The following is an 18,815-nucleotide window of genomic DNA, read 5'->3' as shown; positions in this document are numbered from 1 at the left end:
TCAGCTCGGGAAAGCGTAACATTAGGGGGTTTGGATTTTTTGTTGGTTGACTTTGAGGCCAGAGATTTGGGAAAAACAGATACTGCATGTAAATTGGTTTAGTGTGAATGAGGCAAAATTAAATGTTCTCAGGCTTTATTCTGTAATTGTAATGTGTAAATGCAGAAAATAGCACATTATTGCCACTAGATGGCACTGACTATTATAGGAAATAAGTAAAAAATTACATGGGTGGGCTATTATAGGGCACTATATCCTAAATTGAACTAGTACTAACAATGCTCAGGCATGACACAAAACAGTTAAAAGATGCAAGTTTATTACAAAAAATCATGACATAATAAAAACATAGTACAATTAAATCAATGAACAACCTGCTGCTGCAGGAATGTTCAAAATTCCTCCCACACATCAATTCCTCTAGGGTAGTGATGGCAAACCTTGGCACTCCAGATGTTTTGGAACTACATTTCCCATGATGCTCATGCACTCTGCAGTGTAGCTGAGCATCATGGGAAATGTAGTTCAAAAACATCTGGAGTGCCAAGGTTCACAATCACTGCTCCAGGGTATATATGTTAACAGGCAGCTGTTCAATCATACGCTGACTAAAAAAAAAAACAATATTTTGTGTTAGGGATGTCCAGACAGAGGAATATTGACAGGGGAATATTCAGGGGAGATGGGAAGGAACCTTAGAGTATTTTAAGCTATAACAGAATAATAAATAACATCTTAATGATATACAATGAATACGCAAATTTTACCATATTAGAGGCAAACTAGCTCACCGTCTATATGCACATTAACCTATTAACCTAACCCCAGAGATAGAAGGAACAAAATTAACTTAAGGCCACCCTCCTCTTCTAGTGGGCACAGTAGCATATAACGATGGTCACCAATATACTGTGTTGGAAATAGCTTGAGGATAAATCTTCACAGAGTAATGTAGATTAGAGAGGACCTATCAAAATGTATAAGTAATGGAAACAAAATACAGATAAAGAGGTGTGGTGTCAACCTCTTCAGGAAGTACTAGTATAAATAGTATTACACAAATTAAAAATATTCAACAAAGTACTTACATGGTGCCCACAGGTCCAACTAACTGTGACAAGGGTCACCCAGGCAATATATAAAGGGGCAAGAAGGAGCAAGAGGAAGATCCACATCCACAAAAGCAGATCACTGATACAGTAGCTACAAATTAAAAAGGGTAATGATATTGATGAACAGAAATACCCGACCATTGCCATGCTGAAAAGTGGCAAAGCAGTCAGGACTATGAGCGGGGAGTTGTGCTTTTGCCAACGCTGTATATTGGTGACCATCCCTATATGCTACAGTGTCCACCAAAAGAGGTGGGTGCCTTAGCAATATTTTTTTTTCTTCTTCCTTTGGGGTTAGGTCAGAGTGTTTATTCCCTGACTTTCTCTTCCTTTCCTCCCCAGTTTGCAGTCTGGTTCATTTGTTTACCCCCGTGACTGCCCTTTGGGGGTATTTTGGGAGCTTGGTTTGCATATTCATTGTACTGTATATTATTATGATGTTACTTAATATATTGTTATTTCTTTCAGTTCTCTAAGGTTCCTTCCATCTCTCCTGAAGAAGCGGGGGAGTTCCCAAGAAACATGTCGCCATCAATATTCCCCCATCTGGACATCCCTAATGCAAAATGTTGTTTTGTAAGCAAGGTTCACAATTGTGTGGGTGGTTACCACTGCGGGTCCATACCTGCCCTTGCAGCCGCAAAAACCTGCACAGAAAAATGAAGGAGATTTGTGGGGGTACCATTATTCCTAATGTTAGCGCCTTGCACTGGAAAACGCAGCATGGTTTCCCTGCACTGGGAGCTACTCTGCACTTGCGGTTTCCGTGAAGGCTGCGTTTTCAAAAATAGAGCAGAGACCTTTTCCCTGTATTTTCAGGAGGCACCGCAGCCAAATGAATGGGCTGCTGTGCCTGCGCAAAATGTGGCCCACAGAGAGGCACAAGTGTGAACCTAGCTTTAGTCAGCATATGGTTGACGAGCTGCCTGTTATCATATATACATATTTGTATGTTGTACTTTTTTGGTGTGGGTTAGCCTTGGGGAAATGATGCGTCGGAGGAATTTTAAACATTCCTGCAGTTGTTCATTGTTTTGATTGTACTTATATTTTTATTATGTTATAATTTTTTGTAATAAATGTGTACCTTTTAACTGTTTTGTGTCACACCTGGGCACCTTTAAAATCAATTTCTAAGACAATTACTACTATTATAGGAAATAAGTATGCTGCTTAGCACCATCTAATGACCATTAAGCAGTGTTTTCCACATTCATACATTTGAATCACAGAGAATATCACCTTAGAACATTCAGTTTTGGCCCATTCACACAGAAGAAATTTACATACAGTTTCAGACAAACCGCTATGCATTTTTTTTTTCTTTTTATAAATATATCTCTTTAAACAGAAAACAGCAACGTAAAACAAAAACAACTTGTTATTCAAATTAAGTATTATATTAAAATATAATATTTCAACAATGATAGGTTTCAAATAGATAATGTTAACAGCACATGCACCGCTGCTGTATGGTCTAGGTAATAATATGGAATGATACATAGCATGTTATGGATTGATGCACTAGATCTCTGTTGCTAATGGACTGGCATATCTGCCGAATGAGTCTTTCTCTCGTTTCCAAAATCCTCTGGATTACAATCAATCAGTGTGTTCCAGGTTGCCATTCAGTACATAAAAAGGCACAAGTCATCCTGACCTTGCTCAAGCTGTGCATGAGTGATTTTTATAGACCACAATCCAAATGACATATGTGAGTGTGACCAACATATAATGCTGCCAAATGTCACCTGTTTATCTGATTTTTCACAAAAATATTTTTAAAGATTATCTGTCTTACACATCTCTACAGAAGAGTGCTTGTAAATGCAGCAATTTACTGATTAGTTAAAGTGTAACTCCACTTTCTGTTAAATGACATGCAGCAATTGCTAGATTTATGAGAAGGCTGCAAAGAGGCTGCAGGTAATCAGAAGCACTGAGATGTAGTATAGCCTAAAAAAGTATGAAAACAAGTATTTTATTGAAATCCATGGCAACTGGTTCAGATACACAATGCTGTTGAAAATTGTCATTCAATTTAAGGTTTAGGTCAGTGAGACCCTTTAAATTCCGACTTTATCATCAAATGAAACTTCACCGTGCCAAAGGCCATACTTAAGGGATAAAAAATATTAACTGCAATGAAGATTTGCTGTATACTGGAATAAAAAAAATGATGGTCAGATTTAGAATGTAGTGAAAAGCACTGGACATGTTAATGATTTCATATTGGAAAAAAATATGAATCCTTTGCCATACCTGAATAGGATTTCCTGTGACTGGATTCTTTACTTCTCTCGCCATAAGGATCATTCCTAGGGCAAAGTTTGCTACTCTTTCTGCATGAGTAGAAACAGGCACAGGCACACCACCCACTACCATGTAAGCATCTCCTATGGTTTCAACCTATGAAATAACATTTGTTGTTTTTAGAGTTATAAAGAGATGTATAGCCAGAACGAGTGATACATTGTGGAAACAAGACAAGTCAACTACTCTTTTGTACTGCAATTTTATGTACAATAATGACAGTTAATTACCTTATATACATCATGAATTGTTGTTAGTCTATCAAAGCGGAGATACATGGAATTCAACATGGCCACAATCTGGATGGGTTCACATTGAGAACAAATGTTGGTAAATGTCACCACATCACTAAATAATATTGTGCAGTCCTTGAATTCACCTGCAACAAAGAAGAGCAAAATAGAAATCTAGCGATGGTCTTAATCTTTTTACCAGTAAAATGTGTAGAAAGCTGGGTAACTCAAGCTGAAATTTATACACGAATAACATTTTTATACAGTCATGACAGTGATTCATCACTAACTCTTCCCTTCTATAACTCAGATGTTCAAAGGCTGCAATTCAGACTATCAATCAGAGACAGATAGTCTGGAAGCTAACTGTGGGGTTCTGCCCATCCACCTTTGATGACACTTTATTGCCCAAACCAAAATTATGTTTCCTGAATTTAGGTCACTGTAAATCCTGGGCCACTTTGATACGTAAATATTGATCCAGCTTCTAGGGTAATGCTTTGACTCTGCCCCTTGCATTTCCTAAACCTTATTGTTGCCCCCCTGTAGCGCCCTAGGGTTTAGTCAGAGAGCTCCTCGCCAAACTCCTTGTCAGAAGTAGCTACTGTAGTTAATTATTAGGGATCCATTGACTTCTCCCTAAGTTTGGCCTGGTTGTACTTTCCTCTTCTACCACCAGGTGGCTGGGCACTTGGAGCTATTAGATTGAGAAGGACAACTCAAGGTCAGGTTATGGGTATATTAGGTATCTCAGCCAATGGGCAGGGATTTTGTTTAATCACTTGGCCTGCTGGGAGAGCCTATATGTTCTGGTGAGGTCAGGTGATCCTTCTTCTTGTGTGCCACCCAGACTGCCATCTGGGTGGACGTCTGTCGTCTGCCCTGGGCTGCTAGGCCGGAGATTGGGCCTATCCCGGGGACATCAGGCTGTCATGCTGGGTGAGGGCCTATCCAGAAGTAAGAGGGCAGCGCAGGGTTGGGACTGCGGCTTGCAGTCCAATAAAAAGTGACGGTTCTGCCGCCTGGAGAACCTGTCATGGTCAGAGGTAGAAGGGAAGCTGTCGCCTCTAAGTGACCAATCGCCTTTACCAGGGACCACAGTGAGTAACTGAAGCAAATACCTGAGCAGTATTCTCACCGAACGGGCAGGGTGGAGAATCGGGAAACTTCAGGCGGTGATTAAGTCAGGGACCCAATCAGTAGAGGTCATGCTTGCATAGCAGCCTTGTGTGTCACGTTAGGGACCGAGCCGGTCAGCAGGAGTGAAGCTTGAAGGTATCCGAAGTGCCAAGCTAGGGACGCAGCAGGGAAGCGTGGGTGATGCTTGAGGGAAATATGACCCCAAAGGCCTTGAGGAGCTCACAGGATTCAGAGTCAGTGAATCAGAGGGTCTAGTGAAAGACCGGAGCTCAAGGGGCTGAAGAACTATAAGGTGAAGTTGTAGCACAGCTGAGAGAACGGTTACTTTGAGTTAGGAACTGTTTAAGTACTGTTACCATAGAAGACAGCAATCCTGCACGTGCAGAAGTGGCACCTTGCTGGGGCCTTTCCCTGTACGACTGTCCTCCTGTTGAAGTCTCAGAGTCTGCCATTTGAAATTGCAACTATTTAAGGATGTCCTGGCCCTAACCCTCTTTCCCTTGCAAAATATAAAAAGGACTGTCAAAGAAATAAAACCTCTTTTACATCCAAGAAGTGTCTGGCGTCCAATGACTTTTACCACCTTTGCACCCACTATGCCTCACAACCCACCACATATTGAAGGATGTCAGCTATCTTTGGCCTTGAAGGTTCTCATTAGACTGGAAGAGGTCAGAGATTCTGCTACACACCTATAAAATAACATGTTATTTGTTATTTTCTTTTTTTTTTTTTTTATTTATAGTATTAATAATATCAGTATTGTTAAAGTATATGTGAACCCTTACCTTGTAAAACAACCTATTCCATTTAAAACAGAAATGGAAGGCAAAACATGTGTGTACATATCTAAAAAAACATTATAATTACCTTTTTTTTAACTTTTTGATCACATGACCACTGTGCAAAAGATAAGGGGTTTGTAAGGGTGGGGGTGGAAAAACAGCAGCACACTAATCTTCCTTAGGGATGAGCTTCGAGCATCGGTTCACTGCACAGCAAATTTTATGGGGCGTTCCCGGCAAATTCGAGCGCCCCATAATGCACTGCAAGACCGCAGTGCATTGCTGTATGATGATTGGCCAAAGCATATACCTGACCTGCATGCTTTGGCCAATCACAACAAGCTCCTCTGCGAGAGCCATAATTAAATCATGGCTCAGGGGAACTACGTCCACGCCCCACACAATATAAGGCTGCTTACACAGCGCCTGTATATTGTGTTATAGTGGACAGGGATAGAGAGATTGAGCTAGACCAGGCAGGCAGGTTAGTTAGTTAGTGGCAGTCCTTTGGAGCCCCACATGACCACATGTTCCAAGCTGAATAAAAGACAGCCCCTTCCCCAACTAAGATGTTCTTTTTTTGGTCATGCTCCAGGCCACATGTTGATTGCAGTTGGTAAGTAAATTTGTTTGTTGCATTCCCCCCCTGCCAAACCTACCCCTCCATGTTCAGCCTCTCATGGAGTTGGAAGACCCTGAATGCTGAAGGTAAATCCTTCTAAAAACTTGGTGGCTTTTGGTGCCAAGGCCACGGACAAAATGTTGCTTAAACAGCATTGATCTTGTACAGGTGTGGTAGTATAAGAGCTCTGCAATGTCATCACTGCCTCTCCTTTTGGGTTTTTTTTTCCCCTGACTTTTTTTTTTATGCAGCACACCGCACTGCTCTACTGGCTTTACTGTCAGTCTGAGAGCGGCTGTGAATGGTGTCACAGAGTGTGGGGAGATGGGCAGCACGGGATGGTAACCGTCAGACGCCATGCAATGGTGTAAATGATCTTGGAGGTCTGCAGATGTGAGGGCTTCTCTCCTTCTCTCTCTGCAGTCCTGCCAGGTAAATAACTTACCTCTGACTGAGTCCCCTGTCTGCCTCTGGATGGGCTGTCCTGACTCCCCTGCTATGCTGTGTACTTCTGTGGGTTTGACAGTCTGACTGATTTTTGTCTCAGACTCTGACTGTGTCTGCTGTCTGCCTTTGGAAGTGCTGCCTGAAGCTCACTTGTGGCTGCTTCTGAAGTGAGTGAATAAAGGCAGATGGGTCTTAAGGAGACAGTGTACCTGTATTTTGGTGAGAGGTAATATACTTTTCTCCATATATTTTGTGCAAATTTGAGCTTGCCACGCCTGTTAGTTGGCACAGAAGATTAGCAAAGGTAGGAGGGGGCAACGTGGTTTTTAAAAGAGTGCTCAAGGAAATTATGCAAATTAAGGTGTTTTGCATTATTTTAGGAGCAGAAACCCTGAACGCAAACGCTCCAAAAAACATAAGACCCGCCAACGATCATTTTATCCTGACCAGGACGATGACACCTAAAGGGTTGTCACATTCATTAAGCATGTGGTCAATACATTCTAAAAAAGTCATTTCCACTTAGCCTGTGAAAGGACAGGATCCAGGAACTTGGCACATGCTTTTATGCCAGCATGATAGAAAATGTCTCATCCAGCTCAGGGTGCATTTTTGGCCTGCATGCAGTCTGTAGTGGCAGAGAAATGAAATTGCACAGGTTGCCTCACAAGGATGGGGGTTGTGCAAAATTCTAATGGGGCGTACACACGGTCGGACTTTTCAGCTACAAAAGTCCGACAGCCTGTCTGACAGACTTTCGACGGACTTTCGACGGACTTGCGGCGGACTTTCTAACGAACAGACTTGCCTACACACGATCACACAAAAGTCCGTCGAATTCTTACGTGATGACGTACACCGGACTAAAATAAGGAAGTTGATAGCCAGTAGCCAATAGCTGCCCTAGCGTGGGTTTTTGTCTGTCGGACTAGCATACAGACGAGCGGATTTTTCGACCGGACTCGAGTCCGTCGGAAAGATTTGAAGCATGTTTCAAATCTAAAGTCCGTCGGATTTGAGGCTGAAAAAGTCCGTTGAAAGTCCGGAGAAGCCCACACACGATCGGATTACCAGCCAGCTTTAGTCCGTCAGCGTCCGTTGGACTTTTGTAGACGAAAAGTCCGACCGTGTGTACGCGGCATAAGCCCTATTACGGTGGCTATAGCAGAAAGTATGCTGCAAATATCCACGCCACAAGAAACACCCATAATGATAGAGCGTAAATCGCTCATTCATGAAGGATAGTCTTTTCCCACAACGATAGAGTGTAAATCGCTCGTTGATGGAGGATGGTCTTTTCAGCAACTACTTCAGACAGAAGGATGTTGAAGATTGCAACACTTTCCTGCAAGGGTCCTTTGGTGTCTTTTTTTTCTTTTACTTTTTACCAGAGATAGGTATACCACATCTATCTCCAAAGTTCGATTTTAAAGTGGTATTCAATTTCCAGAAAAACTGGGAAATAGTCCCTCCAAGTTTTAAAACGAGAGGCACTGAGTGCACAGCAGGAAGACTTCAGTTTTCTTACACATGGTCGAATTACTAACAGTGTACTTGGTCAAAGGAGGAAAGTGTACAATCTTTTAATTTAGCCATCAGGCCCTCAAGAGTCACCCACTGTTGTATAACCAGGGTGATTAGATTGGCATGCAGAAAACAGGCCTTTCTGCTCTGAAACAATTGCAAGCCTATTTGACTAGAGGGGTAGCAGCCTTTGGGGCAGTTATGCCAGGATTGCTTGGAAGATATAGGTAAGGGCTAGCTTGAAGGTCTGGGGCGGCCTTCATTCAACCTTACAAACTAAATATGCAGTTAGCAGGTTTGGGACAAGAGAGATCAATTCTTTCTGGCTTTAGCAGCTTTTCTTTGATTGTTGGTGTCTCTTTTCATTTGTCCTCTCCCATACTATATTAGCTTTGGTATATCCTGTTATCTGCTGACACGAGGATGGTCCAGGAAAACAGAAAATTGTTATCACTTACCGTAATTTTCCTTTCCTGGCGCATCCTCACTTCGGCACAGGACTCCCTCCCTAGTGGCCTGACACAGGCTAGGTTATCGAACATCTTAGTTGGGGGAGGGGCTGTCTTTTATTCAGCTTGGAACATGTGGTCACGTGGGGCTTCAAAGAAGCCCGTTCTGTGCTGACGCAAGGATGCGACAGGAAAGGAAATTTACAGTAAGTGATAACAATTTTCCGTTATTCAGTCAGTACAGGTAGTGTATTAGATATATTCAGTCAGTACAGGCAGTATATTTGATTTTATATATATATATATATATATATATATATTTATATATATATATATATGTATGTATGAATATGAGATACAACAGTCTGTCAAATTAAACAAACAAATGTGAAAAGACACATAATATCAAAGCGGCGCTCCTGTCAAATTGCTGAGAATTGACACAATTGCATATAGGGTAAATGCACATATAATCGCTAAACAGTAAATCGCAGATCTGACAAGAGGATAAACGTGAAGGTAAAGTTCGTGGCTAGCTTAATAAGTGAATAAGGAAGAGGAGATGGTCGGATAGTGCACCAATCACCGTATTCAAACCCATGCTCCACACGCCACTCTGGGGTTCAAACTCACCACAAAGTTGCAGATAATAAGCATTCACGATCTCCCACTGATTCACTGCTGGGCCGGCTTGGAAATCCACATCATCAGCGTATATAAGGAAATAATAAAGGGTCTGGAGGATATTAGTTATGAGAAAAGAAGGGGGGACAAGGAGGATGGGACTTTATATGAAGTACATGGAAGCGAGAGGATAGTTAAGTGGAGTAAAGGAATTTATTCATAATACAATGTAATTGTACATATAATTTTGATACACAATAACAACAGTAATGTGGTGATAACAACAATGTTTGGGATTGTAACCACTAATGTCAAAGATAAAAAAGGTAAACATGGTAGTAAACAATAGACAATAAAATGGTAGCAAATCTCAATTAAGAGCATAATAAATTCAATCATAAATTCCAAAATTCCACAAGAACATGGTTAGGTGAAATCATGATTATAAGATAAAACCTGCAGGACCTATGGCCTCACTGGATCTGTAGGGATATTTGTTATATAGAACCTTGAAACAGGTGTGAATGAATGAGAACACGGCATCATGTAGCTCTACGCGTTTTGTGGCTGATACGCCACAGGAGCAGGAGCATGTTTGCCTTTTTTATCTTTGACATTAGTGGTTACAATCCCAAACATTGTTGTTATCACCACATTACTGTTGTTATTGTGTATCAACATTATATGTACAATTACACTGAATAAATTCCTTTACTCCACTTAACTATCCTCTCGCTTCCATGTGCTTCATATAAAGTCCCATCCTCCTTGTCCCCCCTTCTTTTGATTCAATTGAGTGAAATTATGGCCCGGTAGGGTCACATATTTCCATCCCTAAGTCCCATAGGGATGGAAATACAAACCTTACCAGGTTTAGGCTTTTATCAGTTATGAGGAAAGGTTGCAAGCACTGAACTTATTCTCTCTGGAGAACAGACGCTCGAGAGGGGATATGATTTCAATTTACAAATACCGTACTGATGACCCCACAATAGGGATAAAACTTTTTTGCGGAAGGGAGTTTAACAAGACATATGGCCACTCATTCAAATTAGAAGAAAAGAGGTTTAACCATAAACTACGTAGAGGGTTCTTTACTGGAATGCGGCGTACACACGATCGGACATTCCGACAACAAATGTTCGATAGGAGCTTGTTGTCAGAAATTCCAACAGTGTGTAGGCTCCATCGGACATTTTTTGTCGGAATTTCCAACAAAAATTCCAAAAATTTGAGAGCTGGTTCTCAAATTTTCCGACAAAAATCCGTCGGAAATTCTGATCGTGTGTACACAATTCTTAACATTGGGAATTTCCGACAATAATTGTGTGACTGTATGTATGCAAGACAAGTTTGAGCCAACATCCGTCGGAAAAAAATCCAGGATTCTGTTGTCGAAATGTCCGATCATGTGTGCGTGGCATAAGAGCGGCTAGGGTGTGGAATTCCCTTCCACAGGCCATGGTGTCAGCGGGGGGCATCGATAGTTTCAAAAAGCTATTAGATAAGCACCTGAACGACCAAAACATACAGAGATATACAATGTAATAGTGACTTATAATCACACACAAAGGTTGGACTTGATGGACTTGTGTCTTTTTTCAACCTCATCTACTATGTAACTACGTAATTTACATTTCTTATGTGTCTCCTGGTGGCGTAGGTTCCCAGAGTCTTTTCCCCTTTCCAAGATGGCGCTGGCTGCCTGAAGCCACTATGCTACATGTGTAGCTGGCACCATCTCACCTGTGACGTGGGACCTTTGCCTTGGGCATTTCCTTGTGAATGCCCTGTTCCAAAATGGCACCCGTATTCATGACCATAATGGGTGGGTGGTACCAGGAGGCCCTGACTTGGGTGGAGGAACTGCCAACTTTATTATCAAACCCACTGTTCCACTTAGCAAAGGTTCTGGTTCACTTATTTACTTACAGGTTTAGTGCAATATCCTGTTCGGGGAGGGCCATTTGTCTTGAACCCCCAAAAGGGGGCGACAAGTACTTATCCTATTTCAACCTGCGCAGTCTGCTATTCCTATCCTGCTTTCATAGAAAATACTGCCCAATCACATCATCAGCTGTCTGTAAGGTAAGGAATTAGGTAAGTAGCGAAGACTATTTAAAAAAAGAGCATGTGGTTTATATGCTGCCATAATATTTTGACAGCCCTGGCGCTCCAGGCGAGGTTTCTCCAGGTCATCGCCACACCATCATTATAACTGATATTCTGGTTCTTCTTCCTGCTACCACTGTTCCCCATCTCCAAGTCATCATGTGCTTATAACAGATGCTGGATATGCAGAGATAAAGCACTTCCTGAAAAACTAGTATGCCAGTCCTGCTTTGACAGCACCACTAAAGAAAGGATGGCGGATGTAAGAAAGGTGACAGTTTCAGTCGGTAGCTGTTATACACAGAAAATCTAGTCAGTCAGCCAGCTGCAATGGAGTCAGAGAGTTCCTTATAAGAGATGAGGAGGTTAAGAGGGCTGGAGGCTTTGACTTTTCTCTAATAGCACCTTTTGTAAAGGCAGTGAAAGAAGCAATCGGCTGGGAGGCAGTGGAAGAGACTCCACAACAAGTCAGAAAATATGTCCCTAATCTTAGGAAGGGCACACCTCTCTGGAACTTTTTAGGCAGAGTACAGACAAAGCAATAAAGTTAAAAGGCAGAAGCCAATTTATTCGTTTAAAGTATGGGATAAAAAGCACATCAATCCATTAAAATGCCTCAGATAACAAAGTGTAAAGAGAACATAAACCTTTTCAAGCATGTACGATGAGCCTACCCAGGGGATTTACAGAGTTCTTGTGGACCTTGGGAAGCGCATAAAAGGTGGCCATCTGAGGTAAACTAGTTCTAGTGAATTCCCATGTTTTGTGTATGATGTTATTGTTGTAGGCTTGGTCCACCAGAAAATAGAAATCATTGGTAAAGGAATCAAAATATGATTTAGGTATCAGTCGATACCATTCTGTATTTGCTAAAATTTTGTAACACATTTTAATGTAACTAATCGATGTCCATGACTACCACATTTACCCCCTTGTCGGAGGGCTTGATGGTAATATGTTAGTTGTTGGACAGAGACTGTAGAGCCCGTATCTCGCCTGGGGAAAAGTTGCTGTGTGTTTTCAGATCTTCAGGTTAGAGATGTCTTTAGTGAGAGACTAGTCTTTTTTGAGACTAGTTTCAAAAATGTGGCAGCGTTGTGATTTGAGAGAGGTGAAGGGTATATATCAGATTTTTTTTTAAAGAGGATTAAGTGGTATGTTAGACGGCTGGATAGAGGGTGGATCATCCACTACAGCCAATAAAGCTACAATATCTAATGTGTCAATGAGATAAACTGCTTTGTTTTCTTCAAGCAGTGTAATAAAATGATCTAAGTCTTGAAGATCTTTTTGGGCAGGTCCTTTTCTTAGCAGGGCTTTTAGCTTGACTACTGCCGCACTTTGTGTTCTGCCCGACATGTAGAGGCCCTCCTTGGTGATGGCCCATTTAGGCTGTGGGTCGGGCTGTGATGTGCTGGTGATGTGTGTGGCCCCACCCTGCCCACACCCCTGTGACGTGGGCCAGCCTTACTGCATATCGGCGGTGTGGTGCCGCGTGACGTTATCCCACGGGTCATTGCACCAGGGGACCGCCCACTCCCGGCTGGTGGACCAGCCGTAGATTACGGCCATGCGCCACTGTTCTCTGAGGAGATGGCTCCTCCCTTTTCTGATGGGACACTTAAATATGGGCCCAGTACTTCCATCCAGTCTCTATCATTTGGGACCCCATGATTGCTCATGGTCTATTGCAGCTTGTCTACCAATTGGTGAGGCCTTTGTACAACTTTGCTGTCCCCCTTTTGGTGAACTATCTATGTGACATCTTTATACTCAGTATGCATTTACTTATTTACAATGTCTGTAGCTGCACACTCTGCCTGAGCCACACTCCATTTAAAGCACACTACTATATCTTTGCAGACTACTATCCCCCTTCTTCTGGGTGTTCATTGGCTCTAGAGGGTCCTTGTGGAGACTTAGGGCGTTCATTGCTTTGCCATCTCTGTTGGAGGGTGTCCTATACCAGCCCCATCTGATAGAACCAATGTGCATTAATTCAACACCTCATATACCTTTTTACAACTATGCGATACCTGTCATATAAGCTTTTTGTATACTAATTTTGATTCATTGTATTGTAGGAGTTTTTTTATACCCAAATAACTCCCTTGTCATGTACCTGGGTGTATTTGAACCGGGATGTTCCTGGTCCCGCAGCTGCAGTCTTACTTGTTGTGCCACGGAGGAGCTCTGGAGTTATAGCTATGTTCTCTTAGTTTAATGCAGGGCCGCCATCAGGGGAGTACAGCTGTCACAAGTGTAAGGGGCCCAAGGGGCCCGAGGGGCCCGCCCGGGCCAGGAGAAGGCAGGATGGGTGGGTGGAGGGGAGCCGTGCTGTGCATTACACAAACGATCTCCCAGCTTCTGCTGTTCTCGTGTCACTGACACTGAGCTCCGACATCGAGCTCTTTACTGCCACCTCTGGCTACTATGTGCATGTTCACTGTTCGTGTGATCTGTACTATGCTTCTCAGAAACATGTCAGCTTTGTGAAAACGACCTGGGACTTGGTAGGAAGACCTTATTTACAAGTAGGGGCTGTGGGGGAAAGGGAGGGGGCTGTTGGTGGACAGAGCGGGCCAGAGCCTTGTGTGTGGACAGATTTGTGTATGCAGTGGTGTATTTTGATGTTGTGCTGCCCCAGGCATGACTAAAATCAGGCGCCCCCTCCATCTAAAATTGTCCCACCCCTCCCTTCTGAAATGGCTATTCGGGGCCCCTGGTGGCTGTGCGGGGTCCCTGTGAAGGGGCCCTCGGTGGTTGTGCGAGGTCCCTGGTGGTTGTGTAGGGTCCCTGTGCAGGGTCCCTGGTGGCTGTGTGGGGTCCCGGGTCCCTGGCGGCTGTGCGGGGTCCCTGGTGGCTGTGCAAGGTCCCTGGTGGTTGTGTGGGGTCCCTGGTCCCTGGTGGCTGTGCGCGGTCCCAGGTCCCTGGTGGCTGTGCAAGGTCCCTGGTGGTTGTGTGGGGTCACTGTGCGGGGTCCCTGGTGGCTGTGCGTGGTCCCGGGTTGCTGGTGGTTGTGCAGGGTCCCAGGTCCCTGGTGAGTGTGCCAAAACACAGCACTGTGTGTACGCGAGGGGCTGATATATAGGTGTGTGTGTGTGTGTGGGGGGGGGCTGACATATATACAGGTGTGTGTGTGTGTATGTGGGGGGGGTGACATATATAATACAGGTGTGAGGGGGCTAACATATATACAGGATTGAGGGGGGGCTGAGTGCGTACAGGTGAGGTGGCCAGTGTGCGGATTCGGTAGGATGGCCCGTGGTCAGGCTCGGTGGGGGGGGCCCAGGCCTAAAGCTGTGTAAGGGGCCCAAAAATTTCTGATGGCTGCCCTGGTTTGATGCATTACCTTGGACTCACTAGCCCCACCTGCTGCCAGCTGTGGACAATCTACAATCAAAGCAGCCCATAAATAGCAGCACTTCCTATCTCTCAGTGCCCATTTGTTTGGACTAGCTTCCTGGGTGTTTTGACTGCTTTGTGACTTTGAATACCGTATTTGAACTTCTGCCTGAATTCCTGACTACTCTCTAGCCTGCTGATTTCGTACTTCACCGCCAGCTCGTGTATGACCTTTGCCTGCCTGACCAATCTCTGGATTTCGATTGTGTACCACTTTGCCTGATCTGTTGCTGTCCTGATCTGCCTAAGTTTTCGCCTGAAACCTCAGCACACAAGCTCCACTTTGGACAATACCAATCACAGGTACCTTACATTACTACAAACAGGCCACAATGGCAGTGGACCCTGCTGAGATTGTTAAGGCGATTTCATGTCAGGGACAATTGATTGGAGCTCATGAACAGCATCTTTCTTCCCTGGATGCCAAGTTAGATGAACTTTAACACTTTTAACACTTCGTCTGCCAAAGTGACTTTTGTAATTACCTTGTTAAAGGGGAAGGCCCTGGCCTGGGTCTCTCCTTACCTGGAACGCAATGATCCTGTGCTGCTAGACGCTGACAAATTTCTGGCTTCTCTCCAGACTGTATTTGGCAAGCCAGATAGAGCTTCTGCAGCTGAGTACTCACTTTTGGACATACAACAAGGTACCAGGTCTGTGGCACAATAGGCTATTGAGTTCCGTACCCTGGCTGCTGAGACTAATTAGGACTTCAGGGCGTTATGTGCAGCCTTCCGAAAGGGTCTCACAGATCGCATCAAGGATGAATTAGTCTATAAGGATTCCCCAGAAGACCTTGAGAAACTCATAGAGCTGTGTGTTTGTCTGGATGTCCGGTATCATGAAAGGTGCCAAGAGAGACTTAGAACTCACAAGTTTTCTAGGCCAGTTTACCGTTTGGCCCCTAACTTCCAAGCACAATCTCAGCCAGAACCTGAAATCTCAGTTGAACACCAGGCATCTATGGAACCCATGGAAGTAAGCCGTCTCCACCTGAGTCGGAGAAACAAAGGAGGCGTGCATTGGGCCTATGCCTGTACTGTGGACTTTTGTTATCTGTCTGCCCTTCCCATCCAGTAAAAGGCAGGGTCTAACCAGTGTTGGAGGAGCTGAGTTAGATCTTACAGGTATATCCTCTAAGACCAAGATTACCATTCCCGCAATTATCCATTTACCCTCTAAACTTGTCTCCTGTGAGGCTTTTGTGGATTCTGGAGCTGCTGGCATATTCTTGGACTACACTTTTGCTAAAAAAAAATAAAATCCCATTTGTTCCAAAGTCTAGACCCCTGAACATCACCACCCTGAATGGACAACCCTTGGGAGATGGCACTGTAAAATTTGAGACTATGAATATCACCCTTCAGGTAGGCGTACTCCACAAAGAGGAAGTTGTCTTGTCTCTTACTGATTCCCTACTTCTGCCCTTTATCCTTGGTTACCCATGGTTACAACAACATAACCCTTCTTTTGATTGGGAAAATGGAGAACTAACCTCTTGGGGGTCGTTCTGTCATCTAAACTGTTTGTCTCAGCCCAAAAGATTTTCTGGTTGTTTGTTGGCTTCCGAGGCCATTCCACCTACATTGCCTCATGAATACCATGAGTTTGTAGATGTATTTTGAAAGCAAAAGGCAGAGGTTTTACCTCCACATAGTCTTTTGATTGCGCAATTAATTTGATTCCTGGAGCACCTCTTCCCAAAGGAAGGACCTATTCCCTGTGTTTGTATGAACAAAAATCCATGGAGGAATATGTGAAAGACAACTCGGAAAGAGGTTTTATTTGACCCTCTTCTTCTCCAGTAGGGGCAGGTTTTTTCTTTGTTGAAAAAAAAGATGACTATGCATAGATTATCGAGAGTTAAATCAAATCACTGTAAAAGACTCCTACCCTTTGCTTCTCATTCTTGAACTGTTTGATGTACTTAAGGGAGCCGTTATCTTCTCTAAGCTGGACCTACGAGGGGCTTATAATCTGATTCGAATTAAAGACGGGAACGAGTGGAAGACAGCATTCAACACTCGTAATGGACATTTTGAATGTCTGGTTATGCCATTGGGGTTGTGAAACACCCCTGCTGTCTTCCAACGTTTCATGAATGACATTTTTCATGATTTCAGCAACAGTTTTGTGATCATATACTTGGACAACATTTTAATCTTTTCCAAGACTCATCTAGAGCACATCTCACATGTAAAGCAGGTAATACAATGACTGAGAGAAAACCATCTTTACGTGAAGATTAAGAAATGCAGTTCCCATCAAAGCCTTATTCTTTTCCTTGGATACATTATAAGTGCTGTCGGTTTCCAAATGGACCCTCAAAAACTTTCCGCTGTCTTGCAATGGCCCCAACCAACCACTTTAAGAGGGCTCCAAAGCTTTCTAGGGTTCGCAAATTACTCTAGACGCTTCATCAAAGGTTTTGCCTCCATTGCGGCCCCCCTTACTGCTATAACTAAGAAAGGTACAAATTGCAAGGTGTGGTCCTCAGAAGCAGAATCGGCTTTCCAGCAATTAAAAGACATGTTCAGCAAGGCTCCAATTCTTCAGCATCCAAACCCTGATCTCCAGTACATAGTTGAGGTTGATGCCTTCGAAGTAGGAGCAGCGACAGCCTAAGTCCGGTAGAATCCATCCAGTAGCGTTTTTTTTCTAGAAAGTTTTCTCCAGCGGAGATCAATGGCGATCAAATTGGCATTGTCTGAATGGTGACATCTTCTGGAAGGGGCTCCCAAGCCTTTTTCTATCCTCACTGACCTAAAAACCTGCTGCATCTTCAAACTGCAAGACGTTTGAACTCACGTCAGGCTCGATGGGCTCTGTTTTTATCCCATTTTAATTTTGTTCTTTCTTATGTTCCTGGGCATAAAAACAAGAAAGCCGATGCTCTTTGCAGACAGTTCGCTACTTCTGAAGATCAACCTACCGAGCAGTATATAATCCCACCTTGCAAAATTGTCACACAGATCTCTACAGCTCTTTCACAAAAGTTACAAGAAACCCAGAATCATGTTCCCCAAGGCTTGAAAATACCACCAGGTGGCCTGTTCGTAGCCCCTAGCCTCAGAAAACCTGTACTCCTCTGGGCTCATGATGGTGTGTTATCTGGTCATCCTGGTGTCACCATCACTCTTAAGACCTTGCAACGTCATGTCTGGTGGCCTCATATGAAAAGGGATGTTACTGACTATGTGGCTGCCTGTCCAACTCGTGCTGCTAATAAAGTACCTCGCACATTGCCTACTGGACTGTTACAACCACTTCTGGCACTTCGCCAGCTTTGGACCCATTTGACTATGGACTTCATTACAGACTTACCCAAGACCAAGGGCAGGACTGCTATATGGGTCATAGTGGATTGCTTTTCCAAAATGTCTCATTTTGTGACGCTCCCAGGATTACCTACAGTGGAAGCACTGTCTACCCTATTCCTTTCCCATATTGTGAGATATCATGGCATACCTACCAATGTCATCTCAGACCGTGGATCCCAGTTTGTTTCCAGATTCTGGAGAGCATTCTGCAAGAAACTGGGAGTAATGCTCTCACTCCTTACCTCACATCACCCTCAAACCGTACGCATGAACCAGTCCCTAGAAACCTATATTTGATATTATGTCAATGCCTTACACTCCAACTGGTCTGAGTTCACCCTTAATTCCCATTGCCACAGTGCTCTTCATACCACACCATTCTACGCAGCCCTAGGCTATCACCCTCAGACTTTTCCCCTACTTCAGCCTTCTGGTGTACCAGCAGCAGATCTGCGGGTGAAAAATATTCTGCTACATTGAAATAAGGTTTGCTTATTACTACGGAAGTCAGCAGGCAAGTATGCGCTTTTCTCCAACATACGAAGATGCCATATTTCTCCATATGTGGTGGGGCACAGAGTTTGGCTATCAACCAAATATGTGAGACTGAAACAACCTTCTACCAAATTGGGCCCTTGATGCATCGGTCCTTACAGAATTATTGCTCGAGTCAGGCCAGTCTCCTATTGGTTGAAATTGCCCTCCTCTCTCCGGATTCACCCCGTATTC

The 18,815-nt window shown here is 43.6% G+C and overlaps 1 protein-coding gene across 2 annotated transcripts in view; it reads right to left on the bottom strand.

Moving 5' to 3' along the window:
• Positions 1-18,815, bottom strand: part of LOC141139646 (guanylate cyclase soluble subunit beta-2-like) — a 160,317-nt gene that overhangs the window by 27,071 nt on the left and 114,431 nt on the right. For both annotated transcript variants that reach the window (XM_073625964.1, XM_073625963.1), the window contains exons 11-12: positions 3,656-3,804; positions 3,375-3,521 (exon numbers count right to left, since the gene is read on the bottom strand). In XM_073625964.1, the coding sequence (XP_073482065.1) occupies positions 3,375-3,521; positions 3,656-3,804 (296 nt within the window). The remainder of the gene's footprint in view (positions 1-3,374; positions 3,522-3,655; positions 3,805-18,815) is intronic.

This window comes from Aquarana catesbeiana, linkage group LG04, assembly GCF_042186555.1.
Source record: "Aquarana catesbeiana isolate 2022-GZ linkage group LG04, ASM4218655v1, whole genome shotgun sequence".
In the NCBI taxonomy this organism is placed as follows: domain Eukaryota; kingdom Metazoa; phylum Chordata; class Amphibia; order Anura; family Ranidae; genus Aquarana; species Aquarana catesbeiana.
Note: the sequence above shows the minus strand (reverse complement) of the source record. Positions and strands in the feature narration are given on the sequence as shown.